The sequence below is a fragment of the Aulonocara sp. 'chitande type north' Nkhata Bay genome, linkage group LG18, assembly GCF_057382095.1.
Source record: "Aulonocara sp. 'chitande type north' Nkhata Bay isolate Kocher_YH1m ecotype deep benthic linkage group LG18, A_spYH_male_GT1.1, whole genome shotgun sequence".
In the NCBI taxonomy this organism is placed as follows: domain Eukaryota; kingdom Metazoa; phylum Chordata; class Actinopteri; order Cichliformes; family Cichlidae; genus Aulonocara; species Aulonocara sp. 'chitande type north' Nkhata Bay.
This window is the reverse complement of record NC_141361.1, coordinates 22,445,792-22,463,962: the sequence shown is the minus strand read 5'-3', so window position 1 is coordinate 22,463,962 and position 18,171 is coordinate 22,445,792. Positions and strand designations below refer to the sequence as shown.

Here is an 18,171-nt window from a genome sequence, read left to right as displayed (position 1 = left end):
CGAGTCTAACCCTGCTAATCAATCTAAGAATGAAATCCCTTAACCAAATGCCCTAATCTAATCTCTTTTCTTTGCTGACATCACACTAACACACCAACTTCAAACACACATCACATCAACTTTGAAATTCTCCCTAGCATTGACAACAATAAGCTTTCATCAAATATCCCCAGACTTTACTTTTATTTATCCCAAATTACCCAAAATTACCATGGACATATCACCTGAAATCTACTTAACAGATTTTATAATTTACTTTAATTTCACCACTCCTGAGCCAATTTAAGTCTTGGTCGTTGTGTCCTTGGGCAAGACACTTCACCCGTTGCCTACTGGTGGTGGTCAGAGGGCCCGGTGGCGCCAGTGTCCGGCAGCCTCGCCTCTGTCAGTGCACCCCAGGGTGGCTGTGGCTACAATGTAGCTTGCCATCACCAGTGTGTGAATGTGTGTGTGAATGGGTGGATGACAGGTTGTGTAAAGCGCTTTGGGGTCCTTAGGGACTAGAAAAGCGCTATACAAATACAGGCCATTTACCATCTATCTAAACACACACACCACATTATATATCATCTGCATCTTTAAAAATATATTGCATTTGACATATAATTTTCATAATTGTTCTTTTTAAAGTAGATGGTTTCTGTTCTTCCTTTACAGCAAAAGGTCTGATCTCTAGTCATTCAACTCTAAAGCGTAGAACACGATGTATGAACTACATCTTATTCTATGCCGTTATTCACATCACTGGTTATAATAGATGAGACTCCCTTTTTTTTAAACTTCAGTTTCACCTGCACACACTGAAAGTAAAGTGTCTTTATATCACATTAAAACAGTGACAGAGAAGAAGCTTCTCGGATGAGAGATGGAAACGTCTTCAAGCAACTTAAAGAAGTCCAGACACTTTTCTTTCCAAGCTATTAGTACAATAAATACTTTTTTTATTACCTGGATAAAGAAAGTTTATTAACTTTATGACTGCTCATCACTGCTTTTTCTACCTGACAATGTTTAGTGTCCGCCTGCTGGGCTGGGGTCGGCATTCACTCAGCTTTAACTCTGGGTTATTGGGGTGGGCTGAACCACCATACCATCCAGAACGATCCTGTATTGTGTTGGTAGCCAGTGTATTTGAAATAAAACAGGATAGATGTGTTGTTGCCTTTTGAACCGAGAGACCTGAACAAATACACAGCGAGTTAGAGTTCTTCCAGCCATAAGCTTCAGGTCAAAGTGTTGGACCAGCATAAATATTATGCCACCTATGGTGACCCCTACATTTAATCAAGGACGTAGATTTGGCATGGACGGCAGGGACATGTCCCCACCAATAATTTGATCTCTTCGAGTAAAGAAAAACAAACCCGATAGAAAGAAAAACAATGCCTGTCAACGTCTCATTCACTTAGCAGTGAACAAAGAGTTACATTACGTTCTCTACTGGAGTCCTACCTCATGTGACAAATATGGTCAATGTGATTGGCTGTGCCTTTCAGGGAGCTCTGTTTAGTTTTAGCAGCGGCAAGCCTGCGCTGCGAGGACCTGCAAGGAGGAGAGCAGGATGGCAGCAAGGAAGAACCTGGATATAAGAAAGTATTTTTCAAAGAAACCTGTAAGTCACTTAAAGTCAAGTTCACTCATAAAATGTGTCCGTCATAATAACGTTACAGGCTATGCTAAGCTTTGGCCCACATCAGTCTAAAATTGTATGTAACCATGAATAACTTGTTTTGGAAACTAACTGCACAACAGGCAGCACTATTAGTTATCTCAGTCTCTCAGAGCAGCATTTCTAATTTTGATTCAAACTGTCAGAGAAAACGGCAGCTTTGAGCAAGCCAGGATATTAGTTTACAGAGGCTGTTAAAATTATATGTCTAACATTAAAATGTTGGTGACACAATAATTTCATCTTAGTGGTAGTGATATTTTTATAGGGTTAATTTTTGAGACAAAATATCATGAGGTAGTCATGATTTTGAAAATAATCCATCTTGTAGTGCAGTTTGCACAAATTGTCAAAAGTCAAGATCTGCACAAATTGAGAGAAACACTGAAGCAGCTCCCCATTTTATTCTTTGTGTCATGTATGTCCTATTTGTCAGGTGACAGAAGAACCAACACAAAGCTCAGAGAGCAATGGTGACACAAGATCACAGGTGAAATTGATAATTTTGTGGTAATCTTAGATGAATAGTTTTATGGACAAAAACCACCAGGTCATTCAGTGTTCCCTTAGTGCCAAAGTATAACAGATGTTGGTGTACTATAACTGAAGTAATGTTGTTAAGTCCTTAAAGTCATATTCTTTTATTGTCTTGACTGTTTTTGAAGCTATTTTTATTTTTGTATGATACCTGATTTATATGGATTATGGCTGAAGTAAACTAAAGCCTAAAATACTTTAGTCATTTGTTTAATAGTAATTTAACATTATATAATTCACATATAAAACTATGAATTGTAATTTTAAATGGTTTAAAGCATGTAGAATAGCATATGTAGGCAAGTATATTTCTCCTTTTTTATCAAGCAGCAAAGACAAGAAGTCGTCCCCACCAATGCCAAAACAGAAATCTACGCCCTTGCATTTTACGATGCAAACACTCGTTAAAATGTAACAGATACAATGCTTACAATGTATTTGTTGATTCAACTCAACAAAATCTGTGATGAGATAAAAAAAAAAAAAAAGTAGGTCAGAATGAGTGAGGTTTGGTTGGTCAATGAACCACATTAAATATAAACAGTTGAAAAAAGTTTCACAATTTTAAAAATGGTTTCAACAAACACTATATATTCAACAATGTTATTACTTTCTAGATAATGGTTAGTATTAGTTATATGTTCACAAAGCACATATGTACTCTTCCTCCACCAGATGTTGTGTTAAACATAAAAATTTCACTACAATTTTTCATGGTTGCAGAAATGAATCTATGGTGGATAAAATAAAATTAATATCAAATTAAATGATAAATACACTGAACAAAAATATAAACGCAACACTTTTGTTTTTGCTCCCATTCCCCATGGGATGGACGTAGAGACCTAAAATTCATTCCAGATACACAATATAACCATCCCTCCCAAACAGTGGTCACAAATCAGTCCAAATGTGTGGTAGTGGGCACATCTGCTATATTGAGATAATCCATCCCACCTCACAGGTGTGCCACATCAGGATGCTGATCTGACATCATGAGTAGTGCACAGGTGTACCTCAGACTGCCCACAACAAAAGGCCACCCTGGAATGTGCAGTTTTGTCTCACAGCAAAATGCTACAGATGCCACAAGCAATGAGGGAGCGTGCAATTGGCATGCTGACAGCAGGAATGTCAACCAGATCTGTCGCCCGTGCATTGAATGTTCATTTCTCAACCATAAGCCGTCTCCACAGGCATTTCAGAGAACATGGCAGCACATCCAACCGGCCTCACAACCGCAGACCTCGTGTAACCACACCAGCCCAGGACCTCCACATCCAGCAGGTTCACCTCCAAGATCGTCTGAGACCAGCCACCCAGACAGCTGCTGGAACAATTGGTTTGCACAACCAAACAATTTCTGCACAAACTGTCAGAAACCGTCTCAGGGACGCTCAACTGCATGCCCGTCGTCGTCATCGGGGTCTTGACCTGACTCCAGCTCGTCGCCGTAACAGACTTGTGTGGGCAAATGCTCACATTCGATGGCGTCTGGCACGTTGGAGAGGTGTGCGCTTCACGGATGAATCATGGTTCACATTGTTCAGGGCAGATGGCAGCTGAGAATGTCCCAGTTCTTGCATGGCCAGCATACTCACCGGACATGTCACCCATTGAGCATGTTCGGGATGTGCTTGACCGGCGTATACGACAGCGTGTACCAGTTCCCACGAATATCCAACAACCTCGCACAGCCATTGAAGTGGAGTGGACCAACATTCCACAGGCCACAATTGACAATCTGATAGACTCCATGCGACGATGTGTTGCACTGCATGAGGCAAATGGTGGTCACACCAGATACTGACCGGTTCTGGGTCCCCAGACCCCCAATAGCGCAAAAAACTGCACATTCCAGGGTGGCCTTTTGTTGTGGGCAGTCTGAGGTACACCTGTGCACTACTCATGATGTCAGATCAGCATCCTGATGTGGCACACCTGTGAGGTGGGATGGATTATCTCAATATGGCAGATGTGCCCACTACCACACATTTGGACTGATTTGTGACCACTGTTTGGGAGGGATGGTTATATTGTGTATCTGGAATGAATTTTAGGTCTGAATTTTAGGACTTGACTCAAAGTAGTCAAACCATACCTGATTTAAAGTGGGCCGATCTCCCTTTTGTGTAGGACTAGGAGATTGGTTCAATTATTGTTTTTTTCTTGGACATATGCATCATATATATAATTTTGCCATGTGGCATTCAAAAGAGTGCCAACACAGTTTTCTGTTGTAACGTCTTGAGGTATTCCAGGAAAAGCGTTTTGTGCAAACAACACTGATTTGTGCCAACATGTCAGTATGAGTTTTTGATGACAAAAACACAGTTCAACACAATTTTTGAGTCAGTCCACATATTTAATGATTTCATATCATATTGTTGTTAAACATTATGCATCCTCCGCAATGATCCAAACAGATTTTTTTTTGTAAGTTACATTCAAATGTTTTATTTGTGAATATATTGTTGGGTAAAACTAGTTTCCTGTTTGTGACTGGCAGAGAAAAAAGACAAACAGAAAGGGAATTAAAAGCTGCATATTTGCATGGTTCAGATTAAAGTTCAAATTAAAGTTGCTTGATGTACTGAGCTACATCACACACTGAGGTTTCTGTGGTTATTTTACAGCAAAGTGCCAAAAATATCAATCAGAGGATCTAGCATCTTCATCTATGTAACTGTGGTTTAACAGAAACATCACATCCGTTTGAGACTGCAGCTTTTAGACGTCTGCAGAGAACTGCAGCTTTCAAGAAGTAACCTTCACTTTAGCTTTCTCTTTGTTGTGAATTACAGAACTGGTAAGAATAACTAATTCATTTTATTCCATCTGCCTCACAGTAAAATATTAGCTTCATTTGTCATGGTCACGCAAATTACAAAACTTAAAAACAAGAACAACAACATACTGTACAGATAAGTCGTCCATGTAAAAATTGAGGAAACAGTTTATTTGAACAATTTCTGAATGTAAGAACAGTTTATGAACACACATCAGTATGCTGTTTCAGCATTTCTTTCAGCTGTTTAAATGGATTTTTGTAATAATAAAACAAACCGTCTGTCAGTAACTTTCAGAGATGAACACAGTTTGAACACAATCCTTCATTTCATCTAGATTCCTTTCATCTAGATTCAGGTGTTCAACTCACTCACTCACTCTAATGCTGCACATATTCTCTCAATTCATTTAGATGCCAAACGAAACTTGTTATAATTTGCTTTGTGTTTGTTTAGATAAAGGATCACATGACACTGCACAGTGTTGCTGTTCTACATGCACAAGTCTAAAATGATTATATCTTACTTTTAAACAAACCAATCCACAAAGTTTTTACAGAGTCTTTACTTTTAAATGCTAGGAAGGAGGAGGAGGAGTTTTAAGGGGAAAAAACAGTGTAAAGTGTTTGGGTAGACCCCAGACTGAACTTTTCTGTCACATATGACTCATTTTACACAGAACACATTTTGAGTCTCAGCCATGTGGACACAACAGAGAAACTTCTTCTATTTGGCCATCGGTGAGATGAACTTTATATCATTTAATTATTTTCTTTCTTTGCTATATTAACAGAGTTTGATAGAGGACAATCAGTGTTCAGTTCCTTAAAGGTTTTCTGTTATTTATTGTATCCAAATTAGAAACAAGAACAGTTCATTATTTCAGCATAATAAGTTATATTTTCTTTTCTACAGTCTCGTATCTGTTTGCATCTTCAGTGTCTGCAGGTCAGTCAATTTTCTGTGAATAATAATATATATTTAAAGTAAACTGTGAAAGCACCAGACTGACAACAGTTCTACCAACCAACATATAAATAATTTTGCTATATGAAATTACATTAAATCAAGTTTTTTCCCTTCTGTTTTGTTCTTTTGAGATACATGCAGTGCCTCATGTTTATCAAATTTTTTGATTAGATTAATTCTATATTTCTTTTATTATTATTATTTTTAATAATTTAATTATTTTTAAAAAATATAAAACCCACAGATCTAGTGAATATTTTAAAATGTGTTTTGGAAGCTACATATTAACCTAATTCTACTGCAATACAATTTTACACCTAGATTTTGTTGAATGCATAGCACAATACTTGATGCATAACTAAGCTAAAAATGACAACAAAACTAAAGAAAAATAAGAAATAAAAAAAAGAAATTGAAATTATTATTAAATTAATTTATTGTTTCTAAAATCTCATAAAACTCAAAACTCATAGAAAATATATTTTCTCCCTTATCATAGGGATTCTAGTTGCTGGAGGTTAAAAAAAATCATTTTTAAAACATTGAATACATATGGCAGAAACTTTATTAATGAGCAAATTCAACCAGAAAGAGAAAAAAGCAAAGAAGACCATAAAAACAGAAATAGGAAAAAAAATATAAAAAGAATTGAAAACAGCTGCAATCTGCAGCGTTCATATTTTATGAAGAAAAATGTCTTTGAGCTTTTAAAAGAAAACTAAATTACTAGTGATGTGTCGGTTGCAAACGAAACGGCTCTTAGAGCCGGGTTTTTGCAGTGAATGATGCGAGCCGGCTCCTTATTGGGAACCGTGGGGTTTTTTCTTCTTTCTTTCACCCTCTCTCTCGCACTTTTGTCCGCTTCACTCAAGCCTTGTGCTTTGCGCTGGGCAGAGGGGGGAGGGGCGGTAGTTACACTCGCAGTAGTACAGGAACAGAGCGGGAGGGAGAAAGAGAGCCAGGGACAACAACGTCACATTAGAAAGGTATAGTAATCATCCACAACTATTTTCAGTTGCGGATGATAAAGGATTCAGAAAGTTTATTCATGCAGACCCATATGACAGAGAATATGCATCTTCTTTTTGTTTTCATATTTTAATTTATATTTAATTGTGTTGTGGTTTGCAGTGTTTCGTGTTGTTTCACTTTAAATTTGTTTAAAAGGAAAAAGCTGAAAATTTAAATAGTTAAAAGCTCAACTGTGAATAGTTGGTTTTTGTAATATATGATTTATTTATTACATGTTATGTGGAGTGAATAAATAAAAGTATATTTACGGTGGCCCCTAGAGACAAAGCACATACAAACTCCAAAACACGTACAAAACACAACAGAAGTGCTCCAGAATGCTAGGGCGCAGTGTTGAGCTTTTGTTACCTGGTGGCTACACAAGCCAGGAAGAACCAACGACCAGATTTGGTGTGAGGTAGTAACAGGTAAATGAACATTTTTTTAAATTATTTGAATATATGAGTGCTTGTGTATAAATACACAAACAATACACATGTGCTTTCAGTTGTGTAATTTAAGTGATCTAGCTAGCTCTGTTTTGGAAGTTCAGTTAACGCTAGAAATGTGTTTTGTAGTTTGTACATGCTTTGTCTCTAGGGGCCACCGCATATATTTATATTTAAACATATATAAATAAAACCACTTTTTTTTTTTACATTAGTAATTCCTTTTGTGCATGATTTTATATTGTTGTTAATAATAAATTAATTCAAGCAACAAAACAACCTGAAGAGCCGGTTGGGAGCCGAAAGAGCCGGTTCTCTAAAAAGAGCCGGAAATCCCATCACTATAAATTACTGGCAACATAATCTAAATGTTACAAAAACAATTTAAAAAACGTAATTATTTCAAAATGATTTATTAAAATATGATTTTTAACTTAACATAAAAACAGATTGAATAACTGTAGACTGCACTGCCTGAAACATTCACGTGTTATATAAAATACTAATAACCTATTAACATAATAATAAAATTGCAACACAGTACTAGTTTTCAGTTCATTATGTTTGTTTTTTTAAACTATTTAAATTGTTTTACGATTTTAAACTTGAAAGGAAAAAAATCTACTCCTGTTCATTGACTTAATATATATATTTTTTCAAAACTTATTTAAAACTCTGCTTAAATGACATAATAATTAAAAGATTTAAATTGAATCATACTGTCAAGGCCAGTATGATTCAATATGGGAGATCGGTTACTTATCAGAGTGAGGAGACAGAAAGAGAGTAACCCTACCATGGTGAGTGTCTTCCTTGAGTATGGAGGCAAATAGTTGTGAGAGGCGGGTGTCTGAGTGAGTGTCCAATGGTCTGAGGAGCAGAGCAAAGCTTTCCGAGTACATAGCTAAATTTGTTGGGTGCGCTGCGTATGGTGTTGCACAGACAGGACTGCCGGGTCAAACTCATTCTCAGGAAATAGTGGTGGTTGGTATTCAAGGGTTACCTAAAAAGGAGAAAAGCCTGTAGCGGAGGAGGTGAGTCAACTGTGTGAATTCAATCCAAGGAAGTTGCTAGGATAAGGTGGCCGGGTTATGGGAAGTCACATGGAAAGTGTACCACTAACACTGACACCAATTGAGGTGCAGAAGGCCTTCCAAGTCTGGAAATTGAACTGTGGCCCTTGATTGCAGACATTTCCTGTGGGACTGCATGGAAGCTTAAAACATGGACAAGCAGATTAGCTGTTTCTGTGGCAGTGGGTAGTTTCTAACCCTATGGTAAGGATTACTGTTTTTCTGAGGACATGGGTAAACCGTTGACGAAATCTAACATGATGTGAGACCATTGTGTAGATAGTGGTTGAAGGAGGCCATATGGGCGCTGAGTGCTTAATTTGCTGCAGGCGCAGATGGTGTAAGGAGTGATATACTCCCTGGCATCTCATTTCAACGTATTCCACCCAAAGCAACGTTTTAGTAAGGAAGTGGTCCTACTTACTCCGGGATGACAGATGAATTTTGCTGTGTGGCCCCAGTGGATGACAGCAGAACAGGCTACTGTGAGAAAATAGTGTCATCTGCGGGGCCGGGTACCAGAATCAGGCTGATCAGTGTCCAGGGGCAATTTCGACCCTGTTGTGGCATTTGGATGTTTAGGAAGAAGGAAAAGTTTTAGGAGTGACGCTGTGAGAGAAAGTGGGCAAGCGAAAGAAAGAGAGAGACCGTGTTTTCATATGTGAGACATTAGTGACGTTTAGTGTGTTTGGAGGCTATAGTTAGTGTGTTGTGTAGTTGTTGTTTTGTTTTGTGTGTCAGTTATACTGCTGAATGGTACATGGCCTGCCACATTTGCTCCAAAAAAACCATCAAAGGCAGATTCCAGTGTAAACGCTGTCTCCACATGGAAAACAGGACAGATACACGTCCTGTAGTCAGACCTGCAGGGTTTAGGCCTGTGGTATTGTCCTCTATCTTATAGTGGACAGAAACTATTTGTTTGGAGTGGGACAAATAATTTGCGAGCCTTCTTATTTGATGCAGAACACCTTATTGTTCTGTAAATAGATTTAAATGATTATATAAAAAACACCCGAGGCCTTGGCTGCATTTTTAGGTAAATAGTACCAGATAACTTTGTTGTTTGCAAAACCTGTGCATAATTTTTAGAAATGTAAAATTTCTATTTGCATTTCAAGTTATGACAATGATTTGTTAAACATGTTTGTGGGTTTTACAGTAAAAATTATAACTTTTTTTCTACTAGATCAATTGTGCTAATATAGTATGTCAAAATGAAAACAATAACTCAAATTTCAGATATTTGAGGTTGTGAAGATACCAAACAAAGCAAAATAAACAATGAAATATAGAGGTAGAATCAAAAGTAGTCAAAAACGGCCAAATATACCCTGGACCCCAGAGGGTTAATGAACAGACCAAAACGAAGGCACCAGTTGTCCCCCTTTCTGATTTTTTAATCACAAAACTTACAATTATTTGCAACTTCAGATATTTTGTTATAAAAATGAATGTGATCTGTACCAGCTGTCTTTTAATGGGCCACACAAACAAAACAGAAACATAAATAAAATCATTAAACCAGGAGTAACCTAAACTTAGAGTCAGCCTGAAGATCCAGTCCAGCCGGTGCTACACAGGTGAAGATGTTTGGACACTTGTTGAGAAATTATTTTTTAATCCAAGTGCTGTAGACAATTCTGGTTCACAGTAAAACATAATGAAATCGTTTCTACCCACTCTTGGAAAAGTGACAGATAATAATTTGTAAATAATGACATATTTAGATTGTCAGGTCTTTGTCTAATATATGCATTTATATGTTGTGTGTTTATTGAAGTTTTCACTACAAGAACTGGAAAGAAAAGTTTTAAAATTAGGTCTCTACTATCAAGTTAGCACACGTTTAATCCAAACATATGTTTGTGTCATTGAGAAAAAGAAGTCAGGACATTGTCACAACTGAATATAAACAGCTACATTCAAGCACAGTTCATTACATCTGAATAAACATAATGTCCAGACAATATGTAATAAAAGTAAAAATAGGTGCAGCTCAAATTGATATCTGTTTGGGACAATATCCTGAGTATCCTCTCTCAGATTGCTGACAAAATCTGTGCACCTTAATGTTTGCACCACACAGTTATCAATTACAGACACTAACACCTCCACACTCTGTTTTGCTGTACTTTCCACAACTTTTGCTGCACTTTGTAAATATAGACAACAACAACAAAACTTTATTTATATAGCACATTTAAAAACCAATGGTGTACCAAAGTGCTTAACATGTAAGAGAGTAAGATGAAGTAAGAGGGAAGGATGAGGGCTATGGCAAGGTACCAAAACATGTTAGCAGGTTCGATGGCATTAAAGCACAAAAGCAAAAGAAATGCATATAAAAGCATAAAAGAGCAATAAGTGTAAGGGATAAAACAGCCAAAAATTTTAAAAATGATTAAAAATAATTAAGAATAAACCGAAGATAAGAATAAGTATTAAGCTAACTAACAAGCAAACGTTAACTGGTAGAAAAGGTGAGGCTAAATAAGTGGGTTTTTAACTGCGATTTGAAGGATTGAATGGAATTGGACTCGCGTATCCACAGTATTTCTGATTTCGCGCCATTACCCTGATTTATAGCGGAAGCCGGTTTTATACTTCCGCTTGCGCTGTTGTTGACAGTTGCGGGGTTACACCTTCACTGTTGATAAAGATTTCTCTCACTGCAGTTTCTTTTACCTGGAGTAAATGGCAACACATCGAAGGTGGATACACAGTAGAGATGTTTTAAAAAGCAGCGAGGACAGTTCAGTTGCAGTGCCTCACCCGTCACTTCTCACGGAGTGGGTACACAGCAAAATCTCCAGTGTTAAATTAACACTAGAGAGCGTCTATATGGGTCCACACCTCTGAGTGTTAAATACAACACCGTTGAGTGTTAAATTAACACTTTTGACAGTGTTATATGTTTAAAAGTAACCTAGTCAGTTTTGAAGATTAACAATGGCTAACACTGAGCAGTGCTGATTTTCTAACACTGGAAAATAACTCAAAATGTTAGAAATATTCCTTCACATGGGTAGTGTTATCAGCATCCAGGAGCCATGGCTCTCTGCGAGTCCTGACGGGGTCATTGACTCAGATGTGCTTCTAGAAATTAAATGTCCGGTGCCGACTTATCCTTCACTCACGGAGCAGCTTACCCAGAAATGCAGCGATATCAAACTGGTAGATGGAGAACGGCAGCTGCAGAAAACTGGCAGCAGAGGCTATTACATGCAAGTGCAACTTACAATGTTTTGCACAGGGCTCAAGACTGCCACACTTGTGATCTGGACACCTACTGAGCATGTTTCATTTACAGTGCAATATGATGAAGCATTTGTAAAGGAACAAGTAAAGCGCCTGAGAGGGTTTTACTTCTCATATTTCTTAGAGGAGTATGCAGCAGGACGGTTTCAGTTAAATGAGAGATACTTGAAGATAATGGGCAAGGTTTAATGCATGTTAAACTATAAATGGGACAGTCAGACACCAACATGTCTGCAGAGTTTGGTCTCTGTCTTGTGAATGAAAGGAGACATTCAATATGAAATCTGTTAAATATTTCAATACAACTAAAATGTACATAGTTGTAACATATGGTGGGAAATGAATGACAAACTGACAACATTAAATGTTGTGAACAGTTCTGTATTTCTGTAATCTTCCAGCACAAAAAATGTCAAGAATGCACAACTAATTATTGTAGATTTGAGAAAAACATTTTTTTTTCATTTAAGAAATTTATCACATTGTGGTTGAATAAAAAAGTAATAATTGTTCAATTGATTGCAATTGTTATATACACACACACACACACACACACACACACATATATATATATATATATATATATATATATATATATATATATAAAAAACACCCAGCACGCCCCTGCGGGCGGTTTATCCTTCAAGCTCGGGTCCTCTACCAGAGGCCTGGGAGCTTGAGGGTCCTGCGCAGTATCTTAGCTGTTCCCAGGACTGCGCTCTTCTGGACAGAGATCTCCGATGTTGTTCCCGGGATCTGCTGGAGCCACTCGCCTATCTTGGGAGTCACCGCACCTAGTGCTCCAATTACCACGGGGACCACCGTTACCTTCACCCTCCACATCCTCTCGAGCTCTTCTCTGAGCCCTTGGTATTTCTCCAGCTTATCGTGTTCCTTCTTCCTGATATTGCTGTCATTCGGAACCGCTACATCGATCACTACGGCCGTCTTCTTCTGTTTGTCTACCACCACTATGTCCGGTTGGTTAGCCACCACCATTTTGTCCGTCTGTATCTGGAAGTCCCACAGGATCTTAGCTCGGTCATTCTCCACCACCCTTGGGGGCATCTCCCATTTTGACCTCGGGACTTCCAGGTTATACTCGGCACAGATGTTCCTGTACACTATGCCGGCCACTTGGTTATGGCGTTCCATGTATGCCTTGCCTGCTAGCATCTTGCACCCTGCTGTTATGTGCTGGATTGTCTCTGGGGCATCTTTACACAGCCTGCACCTGGGGTCTTGCCTGGTGTGATAGACCCCAGCCTCTATGGATCTTGTGCTCAGAGCTTGTTCTTGTGCTGCCATGATTAGTGCCTCTGTGCTGTCTTTCAGTCCAGCTTTGTCCAGCCACTGGTAGGATTTCTGGATATCAGCCACCTCCTCTATCTGCCGGTGGTACATACCGTGCAGGGCTCTGTCCTTCCATGATGGTTCCTCGTCTCCCTCCTCTTTCTTGGGTTTCTGCTGCCTGAGGTATTCACTGAGCACTCGGTCAGTTGGGGCCATCTTCCCAATGTATTCTTGGATGTTCGTTGTCTCATCCTGGACTGTGGTGCTGACACTCACCAGTCCCCGGCCCCCTTCCTTCCGCTTAGCGTACAGCCTCAGGGTGCTGGACTTGGGGTGAAACCCTCCATGCATGGTAAGGAGCTTTCTTGTCTTTATGTCAGTGGCTTCTATCTCCTCCTTTGGCCAGCCTATTACCCCAGCAGGGTACCTGATCACGGGCAGGGCGTACGTGTTGATGGCCCGGATCTTGTTCTTACCATTCAGCTGACTCCTCAGGACTTGCCTGACCCTCCGCAGGTACTTGGTGGTTGCAGCTTTTCTAGCGGCCTCTTCATGGTTCCCATTCGCCTGCGGGATCCCCAAGTACTTGTAACTGTCCTCTATGTCTGCAATGTTGCCTTCTGGTAGTTCAGTCCCCTCAGTTCTGACTACCTTCCCTCTCTTTGTTACCATCCGACTACACTTCTCCAGTCCGAACGACATTCCAATGTCATTGCTGTATAGCCTGGTAGTGTGGATCAGTGAATCGATGTCTCGTTCACTCTTGGCATACAGCTTGATGTCATCCATGTACAGGAGGTGGCTGACAACTGCTCCGTTCCGTAGTCTGTATCCGTAGCCAGTCTTGTTAATGATCTCACTGAGGGGGTTCAGGCCTATGCAGAACAGCAGTGGGGACAGAGCATCTCCTTGGTAGATCCCGCACTTGATGGTGACTTGTGCTATGGGCTTGGAGTTGGCCCCTAGTGTTGTACGCCACATCCCCATTGAGTTCCTGATGAAGGCTCTTAGGGTCCCATTGATCTTGTACAATTCTAGGCATTCCAGTATCCAGCTGTGGGGCATTGAGTCATAGGCCTTCTTGTAATCAATCCAGGCAGTGCACAGGTTGGTCAGTCTGGTCTTGTAGTCTCGGCTGATTGTTCTGTCTACCAGTAGCTGATGTTTTATGCCTCTGGTATTCTTGCCAATTCCTTTCTGTGTCCCGCTCATGTATTGACCCATGTGCCTGTTCATCTTAGCCGATATGATGCCTGACAGGAGCTTTCATGTAGTACTGAGGCAGGTTATTGGTCGGTAGTTGGAGGGGACCGGTCCCTTCTTGGGGTCCTTGGGGATCAGGACCGTCCGACCTTTGGTTAGCCATTCCGGGTGTCTCTCGTTAACTAGCAGCTGGTTCATTTGTGCTGCTAGACGCTCGTGGAGTGCAGTCAGCTTCTTTAGCCAGTAGGCGTGAACCATGTCGGGCCCTATTGCTGTCCAACTCTTCATACTGGAGACCCTTTCTTGGATATCTGCCACTGTGATGATTACTGGATCCTGTTCGGGGAGGTTGCTGTGGTCTGCCCTCAGATCCATTAGCCACTGAGCATTCGCCGTCATTGTGGATGTTGGGTATCGAAGAATCCATAGGTCCATCATCCTATTCATGTAGCCCCTTCCGCCGGGGTTACTTGCGTAGTAGCATTCCAACAACGCCCTGTTTTCGTCTCTTGCCCACCAATGCCTTCTGTGGAATACACCAGGCACAAATACACGCAAACGCAGGTATGTACTGCCAATTTCCACATTTATTGGTTTGTTTGTTTTGACAGCTGACTCAGTCGCACAGCCTGACAGCTCACGAGCCCAGCTGATCTCCCCTCGCCGCTCCTCCCCGTCTCACTATAAACACAGCGGAGGGAGACCATCATCAGTACATAAACACCATCAGCTGTTCTTACCGGCCTCGCAGCGCCGCCCTGTTGAGCCTTCTGCTCCACTCCTCCCCGGCAGCTGCGCCCGGGGCCACGCCCCCGCCACACACCCCCACCGCCCGTTCGAGGCCGGGGAGCCGTCCGGCCGAGCCAACTCCCCCCCTCGCGAGCGAGAGAGGAAATCGGCCACCGCCATCTGTGCCCCCGGCCTATGGATCACCTTGAACTTAAAGGGCTGCAATGCCAGATACCACCGGGTGATCCGGGCGTTGGCATCTTTCATGCGGTGGAGCCACTGCAGCGGGGCGTGGTCCGAACAGAGGGTGAATGAGCGTCCCAGGAGGTAATAACGCAGGGAGCCGACCGCCCACCGGATGGCCAGGCACTCCTTCTCCACGGTGCTGTACCGGCGCTCGCGCTCCGCTAGCTTCCGGCTGATGTACAGGACAGGGCGGTCAGCTCCCCTCACCTGCTGAGACAAAACGGCTCCCAGCCCTCTGTCCGAGGCGTCAGTCTGCAGAACATACGGGAGGGAAAAGTTAGGAGTGTGAAGCAGCGGCTCCCCACAGAGAGCGTTTTTCACTCGCACAAACGCCGCCTGGCACGGCCCCGTCCACTGGACCAGATCCGGGGCACCCTTTCGAGTGAGATCGGTCAGGGGGCTGGTTAGCTGCGCAAACCCCGGCACAAAGCGACGATAGTAACCCGCCAACCCCAAGAACCGTCTCACCTCGTTTTTCGTCCTGGGGCGCGGGCAGGATGCGATAGCCGCCGTCTTCTCCACCTGTGGCCGCACCTGCCCGCCCCCCAGGTGGTACCCCAGATACTGCATCTCCCTCCGTCCAACCGCGCACTTCTTCGGATTGGCCGTGAGCCCCGCCCCCCTCAGGGACTCCAGGACCGCGGCCACCCGCAGCACATGCTCCGCCCAGGTGTCGCTGTGGATGATCACGTCATCCAGGTAGGCGGCAGCATACGCCGCGTGCGGACGCAGTACCCGGTCCATGAGACGCTGGAAAGTGGCCGGGGCCCCGAACAGGCCGAACGGGAGTGTCACGAACTGGTACAAACCGTACGGAGTGGAGAAGGCCGTTTTCCTCGGCAGACAAGGGAATCTGCCAATAGCCCTTGGTTAAGTCCAGCGTCGTGAAAAAGCGGGCCGTGCCTAACCGGTCCAGGAGCTCGTCGACCCGAGGCATGGGGTAGGCATCAAAGCGTGACACTTTGTTCACCCTGCGATAGTCGACACAGAACCGTATAGACCCATCCTTCTTCGCCACCAGAACGATGGGGCTACACCAGGCGCTGTGCGACTCTTCTATTACTCCCATCCTCAGCATTTCCGCCAATTCCCTCTGCACGATTTTTCGCTTATGCTCCGGGAGCCTGTAGGGCCGTGAACGCACCGTCACGCCGGGCTGCGTCACGAAATGGTGCTCGATGAGGGACGTCCGGCCGGGCAGGGGGGAGAACACGTCCGCAAAGCGCTGTTGCAACGCGACAACGTCCGCTCTCTGGGCCTGTGTGAGATGGTCATCACAAGGGAGGGAGGTGGGAATGATAGAATTTGGCACCTCAGGCCCCAACTCATCTCTCTCCTTCACCAGGCTCACCAGAGAAGCGGTTTCGACCTCTCGCCACTGTTTGAGGAGATTGAGGTGATAAATCTGCGCGGCTCCTCCCCTGTCCGACCGAGCGACCTCATAGTCCACGTCCCCGACACGCCGTGTGACCACAAAGGGACCTTGCCACTTGGCGAGCAACTTCGAGCTGGAAGAAGGGAGTAACACAAGCACTTTATCCCCCGGTGAAAATTGCCTGAGTCTAGCCCCTCTGTTATACAGGCGTTGCTGACGCTGCTGAGCCTGGAGCAAATTCTCCCGTGACAACCTCCCCAAAGTGTGGAGTTTTGCTCTCAGGTCCAACACGTACTGAATCTCATTTTTGGCGGGGCTCGGACCGTCCTCCCAGCTTTCTTTAATCAGGTCGACCACCCCACGTGGCCTCCTGCCGAAAAGCAGTTCAAAGGGAGAAAATCCCGTGGAGGCCTGGGGCACCTCCCGCACTGCGAATAACAGAGGGTCTAGCCAGTGATCCCAATTGCGTTCATCCTCGTTAATGAACTTCCGAATCATGGACTTTAAGGTCTTATTCAGCCGCTCCACCAGCCCGTCAGTCTGAGGGTGGTAGACGCTGGTCCGAATAGATTTAATGCCCAGTAATTCGTACAGTTCCCGCAGTGTACGAGACATAAACGACGTGCCCTGGTCAGTCAGTATCTCTTTCGGGATTCCGACTCGGGAGATGACCTGAAACAGTGCCTGCGCCACACTCTTAGCCGAGATGGTGCGCAGCGGAACTGCTTCCGAGTACCGCGTTGCGTAATCCACCAGGACTAACACAAAGCGGTAACCGCGTGCACTCCGGTGAAACGGCCCGATGAGGTCCATGCCGATGCGTTCAAACGGGACCTCAATGAGGGGGAGAGGGCGCAGAGGCGCTCTCGGTATGGCCGGCTGGTTAACAAGTTGGCAGTCCGGGCAGGACGCGCACCAGCGGCGCACATCCGCTCGGATGCCAGGCCAATAAAATCGGGCCGTTATTCGCTCCAGAGTTTTCTCGTAGCCCATATGCCCTGCCATGGGGTTATAGTGGGCCGCCTGGAAAAGCGTTTCCCGGCGGCCCTGCGGCACCAACAACTGGGTGTGTGTTTCCTCAGTCTGAGTGTCACGACTCACTCGATATAATCGGTCATTTAATAAGACGAAACGCGGGTAGGTCTGCGCGGCCTCAGGGCGCACCACGTGACCATCAATAGCCATCACTTGGTCAAAGGCTGAGCGTAGGGTGCCGTCACGAGACTGCTCCAGTGGGAAATCACCCATGGGGGACACTTCCGGGGCGAACCAAGCCTTGGTGCATGAGGGTCTGTGTGCAGCCCGTGTCCACCAACGCTTGGCGTATACCCCCTCGAGTCCTTACCGGAATACTGTATGTCCCTCCTGGACCGGGGGAGGGTGCTGGGGCGCCAGCAACGCGGAACACCTGCCCCACTTCCATAAGCGGACAATCCCTCCTCAGGTGTCCCGGCCGCCCGCACTTCCAACACTCCGGCCCCGGCGTTTGTGCTGCCCTCCGTGGCTCGGGGGCGGCTCCACTCGGCTCGGTTCCCTGGGACGGCACCATCGCCGCGAAAGGGTTAGT

General features: G+C 43.5%; 1 protein-coding gene across 2 annotated transcripts in view; it reads left to right on the top strand.

The window, feature by feature from the left end:
* Positions 1 to 4,970: 4,970 nt before the first annotated feature.
* The window catches only part of LOC147308526 (scavenger receptor cysteine-rich domain-containing protein DMBT1-like), a 36,387-nt gene continuing 23,186 nt past the window's right edge, over positions 4,971 to 18,171 (top strand). The window contains exons 1-3 of one of the 2 annotated variants that reach the window (XM_086272850.1): positions 4,971 to 5,015; positions 5,675 to 5,735; positions 5,911 to 5,943. In XM_086272850.1, the coding sequence (XP_086128976.1) occupies positions 5,696 to 5,735; positions 5,911 to 5,943 (73 nt within the window). In that variant the 5' untranslated portion in view covers positions 4,971 to 5,015; positions 5,675 to 5,695. Of the gene's footprint in view, positions 5,016 to 5,654; positions 5,736 to 5,910; positions 5,944 to 18,171 lie in introns of those variants that run through there. The other variant, XM_086272848.1, reaches the window with a different exon arrangement.